Genomic DNA, 13,249 nt, shown 5'->3' on the forward strand with positions numbered 1-13,249 from the left:
AAACAAAGAAAACATTGATTTAGTTAGTAAAAAGGACTTGCAATTGTGAGTTCACCTTTTATACTGAATCTGCCATATTATATTTTTCCAAATATATACTTTGCCTTAAAAAGGCAGGGTGGGGGGCTGCAATACACTGAGCTGGGGGTATACAGCCCAGTTTGATCACCAGTTCTGGAAAAAAATGGAGGGGGGGAGTATATCCCCATCCAAAAAAAAAAAAAAAAAAAAATTACCCTTACAATTCTGACTTCTTTCTACTAATTTAATTGCATGTGTCGCTATCCTTATACCAATTAGTTCATTTATTTCCCAACAAAATTAGCATCCACAATTCACTCTTTTGATTTTGCCAAAATAACAAAAAATTATATACACAGATGAACACAACACTCATATACTTTTGAAGTCCCACAATATGATGGACTTAAATTCAAAACATACCATGACAGAACAAAAATATGAAGTCGGTTTCAATTAGTGTATCCACAGTTCTTGATCTCTCACTGGGAAGCTACAAGATGTCCTTGAATAAGATCCTGAACCCGGGACAGAATAATCTCATTAGAGCTGCTACAATTTTCTGGACCATATGGTGGATCTATAGTCAAGACCCCAGCCACACAGAGAGTCCTTCGTGAATCTCCCTGTTCAGTGATGGGGATGTGATTCTTCTCAAGCCACTTCTTTAGGCTATTCTTTCTCTCTTCCAGATCTTCAGGGCTGTAAGCTTTGCAGTCTCCAGACATGAACAAATGCATCAGTTTCTCTCTTACTCCATGGTCCCCTTCATTCACAATTTCAACAGTTTGCACAGAATGTCCCATAATTCCAGTCACAGACAAGCTGCCATCTTCAAGGAAGTTCACGAGGACAATACTTTGAAAGAAAAATCAGTTCAGAGCAGATTTGCAAAAGAAAAAATCTAAAGGCCCATGAAACTACAAAAGAAGCAATGCAATGAGAGGCATCCTCAACCCAAATAGGTCACTAGAATGGAGGGAACAACCTTCCCTATTTAATATTAATCTTCTCACCACCAGATGCTTTCACTTGATTGACAAGCATTCACTGAGGATCCTAAACATCTTCCCTGACATATCGGTTAATCATTGTGGGATACAATTAATGTATTTCCTAAGAGTTCATTGGCTTGCGGGGTATGGCTCAGTGGCAAAGTGCACGTTCATGCATGAGGCCCTGGGTTTGATCTCCAATACCAATTTCTTTTAAAAAGTTATGCCAAGCACAGTGGTGCACACCTGTAATCCCAGTGAAGTGGAAGCCTGAGGCAGGAGGATCACAAGTTTAAGGTCAGCCTTGGCAACTTACTGAGACTGTCTCCAAATAAGGGGGGGCAGGGGGCTAGGGATGTAACTCAGTGGGTAAGGTGCCCTAGGATGGAAGAAAGGAAGGGAAAAAGGAAGAAAGAGAAAATAAATAAAATAAAAAATGATATGTGATGAGAATTTCACTTCTGTGGTACTCCCCAAAATGCCTATATGCTCAGTCTATGAAGAAAACATCACAAAAACCAAAGCTGAGAGAATTCTATCTCACCAGTACTTACCAAAATTGTCAAGGTCATGATATACAAGACTGAAAAACTCATAGATTAGAGGAAACTAAGGAAACATCCTTATCTTCTAAGATGTATGCCTCTTACATGATGAGGCATTATAAGATGTCTGGAATTGGTTTTAAAAACTTGGAAGAGATGAAAAGTTAGTGTTCGTTATATCATCCTTTTTATACCATTGTGATGTTTGAAACTATCCATTAGAAAAAAAAAAAGAAATTTCTATGTCCCATTCCTATGAATGTGGGCTGCTTTGATAGAGCTATCCATAGTTAGAATAGCACTTGGATTCAAAGACAGTTCAGTTCTTAAATGAAAAGAATTAGCCTTTGGGCTGGGGGTGTAGCTTAGGGGTAGAGTGCTTGCCTGACACATTACAAGACCTTGGGTTCAATTCTCAGCATAGCAAAAAGAAAAAAGGACCAACCTTTCACTGATCTGCTTTTAATAATTTGGATATACCATACAGGGAGCTCAAAGGTATGTCATGATTTCAGGCAAGCAGGATGCATACTCACTTGGCAGAGACTGGATCTGTAGTTAAAAGCCATCCTTTATACTCCTTCTTCTCACTGGCTATCACTCTGACTTCTTTGTAAACGTAGTCTTGCCATTCTAAGGGGCTTTTCTTCATCCATTCACTCATAGTTCCAGGTGGCTAAATCTAAAATCACCACTGGTTTAGGTTAATATATGTTTCCAACACAGGCCAATGTCTTAATTCTATTCTTTATTCTAAAAGCGGAGAATATCTGTGATTTGCCTCAAATTCTTAACAAGTTACTTAATACAATTAAGAGTTAATGTATTGAATGGTTGCAGTGGCCCACGCCTGTAATCCGATTGGCTAAGGAGGCTGAGACAGGAGAACTGCGAGTTCAAAGCCAGCTTCAGCAAAAGCGAGGTGTTAAGCAACTCAGTGAGACCCTATCTAAATAAAATACAAAATAGGGCTGGGGATGTGGCTCAGTGGTCGAGAGTCCCTGAGTTCAATCCCCAGTACTGGCCCTCCACACCCCACACCCCCTCCAAAACATTAACGTATTGACCCAGGCCTGGTAGCCCATGCCAGCCTGTCGCATGCCTGCCTGTTGTTCCTGCTACTAGAGGCTGAGGCGAGAAGATGACTTGAGCCCCAAGACCACCTCCCCATCTCAAAAATAGACAAAAAAAAAAAAAAAAAAAGACCAAAGGCAAAACACAAATAAGCATTAATAATACGAACTGTGGGGCTGGGGCTGTCAGTGGTGGAGTGCTTACCTAGCACGGATGAGGCACCGGGTTCGATCTTCAGCACCACATAAAAAGTAATAGGTATACAAAATTTTAAAAATAATAATACGGACGGTGGTTGTGAAAACTGCTTGAGAATTTTTTTTCTTTTACTGAACATGAATGTAAAACAGCTTGTGTTTATGATTCTGTCTGAAGGCCATGGGGACAACCGGGGGCATCTGGCACACTCCATCCCACCCTCCAGTCCCATCCGGATCGCTTCACACTCGGCCCTCCTTCCAGCAAAGGAGTTAGCCCCACGGCCCTTTCCGCCCAAACTGACGTCCTCCCATTCTCTCCTAGCTGTGTCTCCGTGGGACCTCGGCACCGAGGCCCCGACTTGTGACAATTTCCTCCTAAAATCTGGAGGATCCGCAAACACGGTGGGGGGGGGGGCAGCTGACCCTCTGGGGCTGGGGCCCGAGTCCGGTCCCGAAGCCGCAGGACACTCGGAGCTTACTCACACCACGTGGGACTTAACGCTTAATCCTCGCAAACCAGGCAAAGAGCAGCGGGAACGCCGGGTGGCCCCTGCACGCGCGCCGCGAGGACCGGGAGCTGAGCGGAGCCGGCGGGAGCCGGGCGGTCCCGCGCCTGCGTCACTTCCTTACCCCGCGCCTGCGCTTGGTAGTCTTTGGCTGTGGCCCGCGAGCGGGCGGAGGTCGCTGTGCACTGGTGCGAGGCCGTGCTCGCTAGCGCCGCCCTCTCCAGTGCCACGATGAACGTTTCCAATAATTTTTTTAAACCATGCTTTTTTACTCAAACTTATAATTCAATAAAACGTCTATCAAATGAAGAACATAAATCAGGTTAGAAAAAAATGCCAGGTGTGGTGGTGCTCGCCCTGTGATCCCAGGGAGGCTGAGGCAAGAGGTTCACAGGTTGGAGGCCAGCCTGGGCAATTTAGCCAGGCCCTAAGCAATTTAGTGAGACCCTGTCTCAAAATAAAAAAAAATAATAAAAATAAAAAGGGCTGGCTAAGTGGTTAGGTACCCCTGGGTTCAATCCCTGGTACCCCTCCACCTCCCCCCCCCATTGCCTCTCCCCCCCAAAAAGTAGTTTGGAGCTGGGGCTGGAGCTCAGCAGTAGCGCGCTTGCCTGGCATGTGTGAGGCACTGGGTTCGATTCTCAGCACTGCATATAAATAAAATAAAAGTCTATCAACAATTAAACATTTAAAAAAGAAAAAGTAGTCTGATACACTCACTCATCTAAACCTGACAGTAAGCCTCTAAAATGGGTAGGGAGACTTTGGAAGTTGGGAAAACTGCGGTTCAGAGCAGCTATGGCTTAATACTGATACAGGTCTAGGAGGACTTCTCTAGTTGACCTTATTAGAGGAGGCTTTGTGCAGCAACTGACGGCAGTGGAGATCACCTGGGCCAAGTGAAGGGGGCTGAGATCAACCGGAGATACAGAAGAGGCATCACCCTGCCCTCTTCTTTGAGAGGAAAGAGTTAGTTCCAGGTCCTCAGTAATAGTAGGCATAGAAATGTGCTGTTGTGCTATGGAATCAAACACAAAAATCCTCTGAGTAAATCCTAAAGGTCTAGAACTGTGAGTTGAACGAGCAGTGGAGAAGAGCTATGGGATCATGTTTTGTTTTTGTAGTAGTGGGAATGGAGCCCTGGGGTGCTCTAACACTAAGTCAACATCCCCAGGCCTTCTTATTTTGAGAGAAGGCCTTGCTAAATTGCTCTAGGTTGCCTTTGAATTTGCAGTCCTCCTGCCTCAGGCTTCCAAGTTGCTGGAATTACAAGTGCAAAGTTGCACTTGAGTAGGTATTTCTTTTTTTGGCTTTTATAAGACAATTAAAATTCCTGCTGCTTGGAGATAAAGCTCAATGGGAGAGTACTTGCCTAGCCTGTAGGAGGCCCTGGTTTCAATCCCCAGCACAGGGGGAAAATAAATCCTACTTCTTAGGATATAGCCTTGGTACATCTTACTGAATGTGCAGAATCTGGAAAGAAACACACTGGATTGGGTTGAATTACACCTAGCAGATCACTCACTGTAAACCTCTGTAGTGTAAAAACTGTAAACTCTTGCATCTGCTACAGATTTCTAGTCACATAATTGGCTGCTAGCTTACACCCTTTCTAGACTATGATGCTGAAAAATGTTACCTGGTATTAAAGGTTGAGTTCTTAGAAATGTTGAAACATTCATAAGAATATTTACAAGAACTGAATTAGAATATCTAACGAAGGTATAGAAAACATCAAAAATTAAGGTGCTCTTCTGTTGCTACTTAGAATCATTCAATCCTTGAAGTACATTGTCTCCTATGTCATCAAATAATCCATCCCAAAACCTTAATTCATTGAATGATTGATTATATTAATCTTTTATAGATTGCAAGATTTTGCCAATTAAAAACCATTTAAATCTACAAAGAGCTAATATAAATTTGTGTAGTTATTATAGTGTAAAGGAAAACATTTGATCTCATAAAAGTTCAGTCCAAAAGAGCTACAACTAATTTTTAATAATTTTTAATTTGCAGTTTTATGTTTCATTCTATACTGCAAAATAAAAACCTTTGGCCTTGTTTTCTAAACATATAATTCTACAAACAGAAGATAGTCTCAATGTAAACTTTAAGGTGACAAGATTGGGCAATTTCCCTTGCTTCCTTTTAGCCTCTTTGTGTGCTGTGTTTTACTGGGGGTTAAACCCAGGAGTTCTCTACTACTGAACTAAACACCCAGTCTTGGGCTCAAATTTGTAATCCTCCTGCCTCAGCCTCCTGAGTTGCTGGAATTACATGCTGTGCCACCAAGTCCAGCACCTTTTGCCTCTTAATGAAAGTAAAAATTCATTCCCTGGAACTGCTGATATAAATCACTGACTTCAAACAAACTGGTGACCTGCCCATTTAGGACCTCTCTTGTAGCCAGTCCTCATTAAGTTTAAATGATGCTACCTCTTTTTCCTCTGAAGGAGCTCACTCCAGCAGGTGTGCCATTTTCATGTTCTCTGTTCCTCTCCCTTTCCATTCCACTCTCCGTCCATCTTTCCAAAGGTCTACACCTTCTCAAACCTGCCGCAGTCTGGCTGGGCACAAATAACCGAGCCGCCACAAAGCCTTGTAGGTTCAAACAGCAATTTTTTATTCCCCAACTCTCATCGGCACTGCCCACACCACACAGGAACACACTCCCTCCATCGGGCTCCGTCCAATCTTCTCCAAACCCCGCGAGAACTCACGGGAACTCCAAAGTAGCGGGCACCGGAGGCAGCAAGAGCTGCCCTATTGCCCGCCAGTAAAGGTCAAATATATAATACAATCAATCCAGCATCACAGCAATTATATATAGCTTAACTCAAATCATCATCTCAATGGTTCGCTGGTGTCACCTTACAACCATTCCCTCTGGCAAATGCCAGGCATCATTCTGACTGGGCTGTGGCTCTCAACACAAACCTATACACACTTTATTTATATGCTTATTTGTTTGTTTGTTCGTTTGTTTTTTAGGGTGCTGGGGATTGGACTCAGAGCTGCTCTACATGCCCAGCCCTTTTTATTTTATATTATATTTTGAAACAGGGTCTTGCTAAATTGCTGAGGTTGGCCTTGAATTTGAGATCCTCCAGCTGAGTTCAAAATTGCTTATTTTAGATTCTCCAGTACATTGTTTCATTTTAGCAAGAAATACCTTTTTTTGGGGGGGGGGTACCAGGGATTAAAATAATAACCACTGAGCCACATTCCCAGTCCTCCTTCCCTTTTTTTCTGTATTTTATTTAGAGGCAGGGTCTCCCTGAATTCTTTTTTTTTTTAAATATCTTCATTTTATTTATTTATTTTTATGTGGTGCTGGGGATTGAACCCAGGGCCCCACATTCACCAGGCGAGCGCTGTACCGCTAAGCCACAACCCCAGCCCCTCACTGAATTCTTTATGGTGTCATAAGTTGCTGAGGCTGGCTTGAACTTCTAATTCTCCTGTCTCAGCCTCCTGGGCCACTGGCATTACAGGTATGCACCACTGCTCCTGGTAAAATACTTATTTTCAAAGAAACTTTTCTTCTTAAATGCCCTGAAGAAAATCAGAAATTAAAAAGACTGTCAATTCAATTGTCTTAAACTATTCACTGGTCTTTATCATGGTGCCAAGATAAGGCTATCCTACTCTAGTCAAACCATCACAAATTTCACTTCACAATGTTGAGTGTTAAAAGTAGGTAGAAAATGGTGTAGGAAGAGACCATAATTTACTAAGTATATTTCATGCAAGGTATGGTTAGATTAAAACAAAACCAAACTAAGCCAAATCAAACAAACAAAAAACCTGTTTTTTTAAGTATTCTAGTTTTTTATTCATTCAACAATAGCCATCAGAAGTGTCAATTCCTTGTTTATGTTTATTCATCAAGCAAATATTTATGTAGCTTTATGTGCTATGCTTTCTGTTAAGAACTAGGACTTAAAAATTAATAAGACTGTTTAGGAGTATAGCTCATGGTAGAACACTTGCCAGACATGAAAAAGGCTTGGGTTTGATTTTTAAAAAATTTAAAAAAGAAAAGAAATAATAATAATAGAGAGTTTAGCAATCTTGGTTCCAGTTTGGTTAAGTTTGTAATATTCTAAAGAAAATTAAAAAGCAGGGCATGAGGTCCATGTGAATAATCTCAGTGACTCGGAAGGTTGAGGCAGGAAGATCACAAGTTCTAGGACAGCTGTAGCCATTTAGTAAGGCTCTCAGCAATTTAGCAAGACCCTGCTTCAAAATAAACATAAAGGGGGCTGGGGATGGAGCTCAGTTGGTTAAGTGCACCTGGGTTCAATCCCCAGTACTGAGAAAACCTTGTTATGGTTTAGATGTGGTGTCCCTCAAAAGCATACACGTAAGACAATGCAAGAAAGTTCAGAGAAGTAACGATTGAGTTTTAAGAGTCTTAACCCAATCAGTGATTTAATCCTCTGATAAGGATTAACTGAGTGGTAGCTGAAGTGGTAGAGTGGGCTTTGAAGTATACATTTGTATCTCACAAATGGAGTCTCTCTCTAGTTTCTGATCATGATGTGAACTGCTTCCCTCTGCCACACTCTTCCACCATGATGTTCTGCCTCATCTTGAGCCCCAGGAATGGAGTCGGCCTACTATGGACTAAGACCTCTGAAATCGTGAGCCACAAATGAACTTTTCCTCCTCTACAATTGTGCTTTCTGGTCGGGTCCTTTTAGTCACAGCAGTGAGAAAAGCTGACTAAAACAAGTCTTGATTTGTACTGTTTGCTATTTCCACGGTGTAAACACTTCCACTGTATCTAATTTCAAGCTTCTAATGATTAAACAACTGGATAACAATATCCTAGCCAGGAGCAGTGGCACATGCCTGTAATCCCAGTGACTCAGGAGGCTGAGGCAGGATGAGATTTTACTGGGGGCTGCCTGAAGGGGAAAAAAGGAGAGGCAGAGAACAAAGAGAGGAGAGGAGGAGGGCAGAGAGCAGAGAGCATGAGAAAGAGAGCAGAGAAAGGAGAGAAAGAAGAATGAAAGGAAAGTGACCACAACACTCGGAGTGACCAAAAGATCTTTATTGCAGCAGTGCAACAAAGAGAAAAGAAGGAAGGAGAGAGAGAGAGAGAGAGAGAGAGAGAAGAGAAGAGAAGAGAAGAACAGGGAGAGAGCAAGAGCAAGAGAGAGACAGAGAGCGCGTGCAAGAAAGATAAAGAGCAAGAGAGAGAGAGCAAAAGAGAGAGGGGCCTGGCAGGAGGGAGTTTTTATAGCCCAAATCTAATGGGGCCTCTGGGTCTGCATGCTGCCTTGTTGGCCCAAGTGGGGTTGAGTGCTCAGCCTTGAGCGGGACTTGACACAAACAGGTGATAAAGGACCAGATAGAGGGGGGTTTGAGTGCGTGGGCTATCTTGCAGTCAACATCTGTTCAATTGCCTGCCCTGCAGACAACACAGTTCAGCCTGCTCTGCACCCAACAAAGAGGAAGAGGGCAGAGAGCATGGGCTTGCTAGCTTGGGCTTAAGAAGGGTTGCGTAGGCGATGTGGTGGGTGCTGATTGCAGGGATGGCGAGCAGACATCCAATGTCCCACAGAGATTGGTTGAGAAAACCTTTGAATTTGGCGCTCTTAGGCTTGGCGCGCTTTGGAGAGGAGGAGGAGGGGTAAAGGATTATGGGATGTTCTCATAAGAGGGAAACTTAACATTAGCCGGGGAGTCTCCCACACACCCAACACTTAGTAAGGCACTCAGCAACACAGTGAGACCCTGTCTCTAAATAAAATTTTAAAAAAAAATTTAAAAAGGGTTGGGGATGTGTTTCAGTAATCAAGCACCCCTGGGTTCAATCTCTGTACAAAAACTAAATAAATATAAATATCAATATCTCCTAAATATTTAACAATGGGCTTTTGGGATCAGTTTAGGCTGACTCCTGCACATCATGCAGAGCCCATGCTGTTTTGTTCACTACCATATATTTAACCTCTAGCACATGGCCTGGAATTTAATAGTTGCTCAATTTGAATTGAATTTGTATTTCTTTAAAAAACTTCTCAGCTTGTTAGAGCTTGTTGTAAGGTCCTTGCTTAGCATCTGGATGGCCATCTTAAGTGACAACAGACATTTTAAGAAAAATTTTGCTTTCCTGCTAAAGGGCACTTCTGAGAAAGGCTCACCCCTCATACCAACCCAACCCTTCACCGCCTGCATTAGGACCCATCTGGCTCTAATCCCTGAGCCTGCCCCATAAAAGTCCTAAACCCCAAAGCTGTTTTGCCTCTTTCAGTCTATGGAGAGACGTGCCTCTATTTGTCAACTCTGACAAATAAACTCTTGTGTGTATCTCTGCCTGGTCTGTGTCTTTCATTTATGGCTCACCCATTTCCCGGTTCCTCGCTTTCCTTTCATTTGTGACAGGTACTCTTCTAAGAACTTTCCAGTACTAATTTTCTTGTTGGAGGTCTTGGGGATGGAACACAGGACTCGTGCATTCTAGGCAAATCTTCTACTACTGAGCTACACTCACAACCCTAAAGATTAATAAGATTAACACTAAGTGGATGTTTTTTTCTTTTTCTGAGACCAGGTCTTGCTATGTTTCCAAGGCTGGTCATGAACTCCTGAGCCTTAGTGATTCTCTAGCCTCAGGGCCACACACACACACACACACACACACACACACACACACTTTACCACTAAGCCACATCCCCAGCCTTTTTTTTTTTTTTTTTTTTGAGATGGCCTCACTAAATTGTTGAGGTTGGCCTCAAATTTGTGTTCCTTCTGTCTCATTTTTGGCCTCCCAAATCATCTCCATGGAAACCTGCAGGAGATATGATTTTTGAAGAGGGGTGTCTCCAAATTGATCATTGGATTGGGGCAAGGACATGCTGAGAGCTTTGAGGACTCAGGTCTGTAACAAAAATTCTCTTTGTTCTTTATGCATAAGCCCTTCCCTTCCCATTCATTTTTTTTCTAGGCTCTTGGGCCTCTTCCAGTAGTAATTATTTTCATTAAATTGGATAGGAAAATTTCTTCATTGCATAAAAAGTGCTTCAATAGCATCTTATTTGTGTTTACAGTACAAAAGGCAACCATGAGATAACTCCTCTAATCTCTTATAAACTGACCCAAAAAGTTAAATTAAATGGATGTGATTAGATCTGTGATTCATTTGCACAAAGAGACCATCTGTAATCTGAATGACCAAAGCATGTGGGAACAACTGAAATTCTAAGCCAGGAAGCAGGGTTGAAATGGCTTGTATGTTAGTAAATGGAAACAGTGTATTGTAGCTTTCCTGAATATTCAGTAACCCATGGTTAACAGCAGAAGGCAGAGAAGAAAAATCTGAAAGCTGGGGTTTGAGAAATATGTCTTAGAGTCCTGAGAATTTGGGAGACATTTTCCCAGGATGGATGCATAGTGTGAGAACGGATGATTCATCAGGTGTTACACTGACATGGCGTAGATATTCCTAAAACTATCTGCCTTACTCTGTCTTAACTCCATCCTCAGCATGCTGCTTTGTGACTGTTGATTTTCCAGGTACACTGTTTATCAGGACAGACTGTGTTCAAGATGAAACACGAGAACTTTCTAGTCAATAGAAAGGGATAGATGATAAGTCACTAATTGGAGACCAATAAGTCATAGCAAAACATGCAGCTAGGTCTAATATGACCTACACTGTGTCATCTCTTCACTGAAGCTAGTTTCTACCACTATTATTTTACGCTTGGTTGCTTCATATATTTACATTACCTTCCTGATCCCTATAGAAATTTAAGTTTGCAACTCTGGGAAAGCCTCTACAAGAAACAAAGAAATTAGTAAATTCTACTTCAATCTCTTGTGAATTTGGATAGGATTAGTCTCTGTATCTCAGTAAGTCTTGGACTGGTAAGGGCTAGAATCTGGGCTCAGTGGGTAGCAACTTCACAAAGGTAATGCCATTCCAAGATTTCTTGTCAGGTCCTTATATGGTCTTCTCCAGTGATTCCTTGATCTCATTGTTGCAGTGTTCTCCCTCTCCCCGTTTTGTGTTTTGTGCTCTTTTTGGTTTGTATTGTTTTGCTTTGCTTTGCAGAACTGGGATTGGATTTGGGATCTCACATCTGCTAGGCAAGTGCTCTGTCACTGAATGACACCCCCATTCCTTTTCATGTTCTATTTTGAGACAGGATCTCACTAAGTTACCCATGCTGGCCTCATGATCCTCCTGCCTCAGCCCCCAAATAGGTGGGATTATAGGTGTGAGTCACCACACTCAAACCATTTGGTAGTCTGTTATTTACATATTTGTTGTGGCAGCTACTGTATGTTGGTCCACTTAACAACTCTCCCAAAAACCTCCTAATGAGGTTTGAAAGCTAAAATTCAATCTTCATTTTCCCTTGCAACTAACAGGGGCTATACAAATATTTCTAGCAATTGAGATGTACATCAAGTCCCTAGGAAGGCAGTTCTTCCTCCCCCGACCCATCCCCTATTCCAGCGATTTAAACCAGGGGCCCTGAGCCACATCCCTAGTCCTTTTTATTTTTTATTTTGAGACGAAATTGTGTAGAGCCTCACTAAATTGTTGAGGCTGGTTTTGAATTTGCAATCCTCCTGTCTAAGCCTCACAAATGTCGTGGTTACAGGTGCCACCATGTCCAGCAAGGCAGTCCTTTCTGAAATAAGAAGGCAAAGCCTCCTAGCAGAGAGAAAGCCCCTTTGTCCCTTATCTTTTCAGCCTATTGGGCTTGGACACAAAGCTTAGAGGTAAGGCAGCCTCTTCCCACTATGAGGAGACAAGCATGAGAAGGGTTTCATGCTAAACAGAAAGACAAAAGGGTCATAGCAGACCTGAACTATCTATCTTCAGATTGTTTTTATGTGGGGCAAATAAACTGTTCAAATGAGTATTTTAAGTGCTTCTACCTCCAGTGAAACCCTTTTCTAATTTACCTCCCTAATAAGGCCTTCAGGAAAGAGATCATACTTTATAGTATGTCTTCAGTACTGTGTTTCAGTGTCTGCATACAGTAGGCATTCAATACATATTTGTTTAATCAATCAACTAATTTGCTATTTATAGGAAGAAGCTGGGATATTTTACAAAACATTAAACTGCAATTTAGACAGAGTTACTTGTTTAAGTGACCAGGCTAAATGGAGAACAGAGAAAGCAAACTAACAGGTCAAATTTTACACTGGCAAGGCAGGAAGAAAAGGGACCTTTTTCCAAGAAAGTTCTCTGCCCTGAAGAATAATGTGGTATTATTGTTAGTAGTACCAGTAATAATAATAAAAGAGGCTTATTGGCTCTATCTTTACATAGTAAAACCATGAGATAGGTACTATTGTTATCCCTATTTTACAGCTAAGGAAATGAAAGCAGACACACCCAGGATCATACAGTTATTTAGTAACAGAGCTAGAATACAAATCTAGGTAGTTGGGCAAGCAACTACCTCTTAACCTCTTAACCACTAAACCATACTAATAATGGGGAATAACTAAGCACTATTGTTCACATAAAAGTTTATGGGGAAAATATTTTTAAAAGCAATTAATGCTAAATATGAACTATTGGCTCCTCATTGTGCTCCAATTGGCTGTTTGGACACCCAAAGTATTAAGATAATGTACTATACTACCGTGTTTTACCAAGCAACACTTTCCCCAGCAACCTGTTTCAAAGGGTGACTACAAGGGGGACGGTTATATTTATCCTGACTTACTGGTCTGGGCTTTAGGAACTGATTTTTATCTCTAAGGCAGGTAAAACAATGTTGCCTCATCCCTTATAGTTTCCATTTAATCTCAGATTAGCCTAGCAACAATGGATAGATATAGGTGGTTTAATTATGTTGAGGAGCTGATCTTAATAAGAATTAACATTTTAGGGAGCACAATGAAAGGGAGGGTTACTCTTCCTC

General features: G+C 41.8%; 1 protein-coding gene across 2 annotated transcripts; it reads right to left on the bottom strand.

Annotated features, from left to right (window-relative positions):
• Positions 1-284: 284 nt before the first annotated feature.
• On the bottom strand, positions 285-3,455 carry GEMIN6 (gem nuclear organelle associated protein 6). 2 transcript variants are annotated; one of them, XM_081263814.1, is made up of 4 exons: positions 3,319-3,455; positions 2,840-2,867; positions 2,098-2,243; positions 285-879 (listed from the first exon to the last, which is right to left on the bottom strand). In XM_081263814.1, exons 3-4 carry the CDS (start codon positions 2,223-2,225, stop codon positions 504-506), a joined length of 504 nt encoding a protein of 167 aa, XP_081119940.1. In that variant the 5' UTR covers positions 2,226-2,243; positions 2,840-2,867; positions 3,319-3,455; the 3' UTR covers positions 285-503. The 2 variants fall into 2 exon arrangements, with proteins under 2 accessions (XP_081119940.1, XP_081119941.1); XM_081263815.1 differs by having other exon boundaries at positions 3,259-3,394.
• Between the last annotated feature and the right edge of the window lie 9,794 nt (positions 3,456-13,249).

Source organism: Spermophilus citellus (assembly GCF_964194105.1).
Source record: "Spermophilus citellus genome assembly, chromosome: 13".
NCBI classification, from domain to species: Eukaryota; Metazoa; Chordata; class Mammalia; order Rodentia; family Sciuridae; genus Spermophilus; species Spermophilus citellus.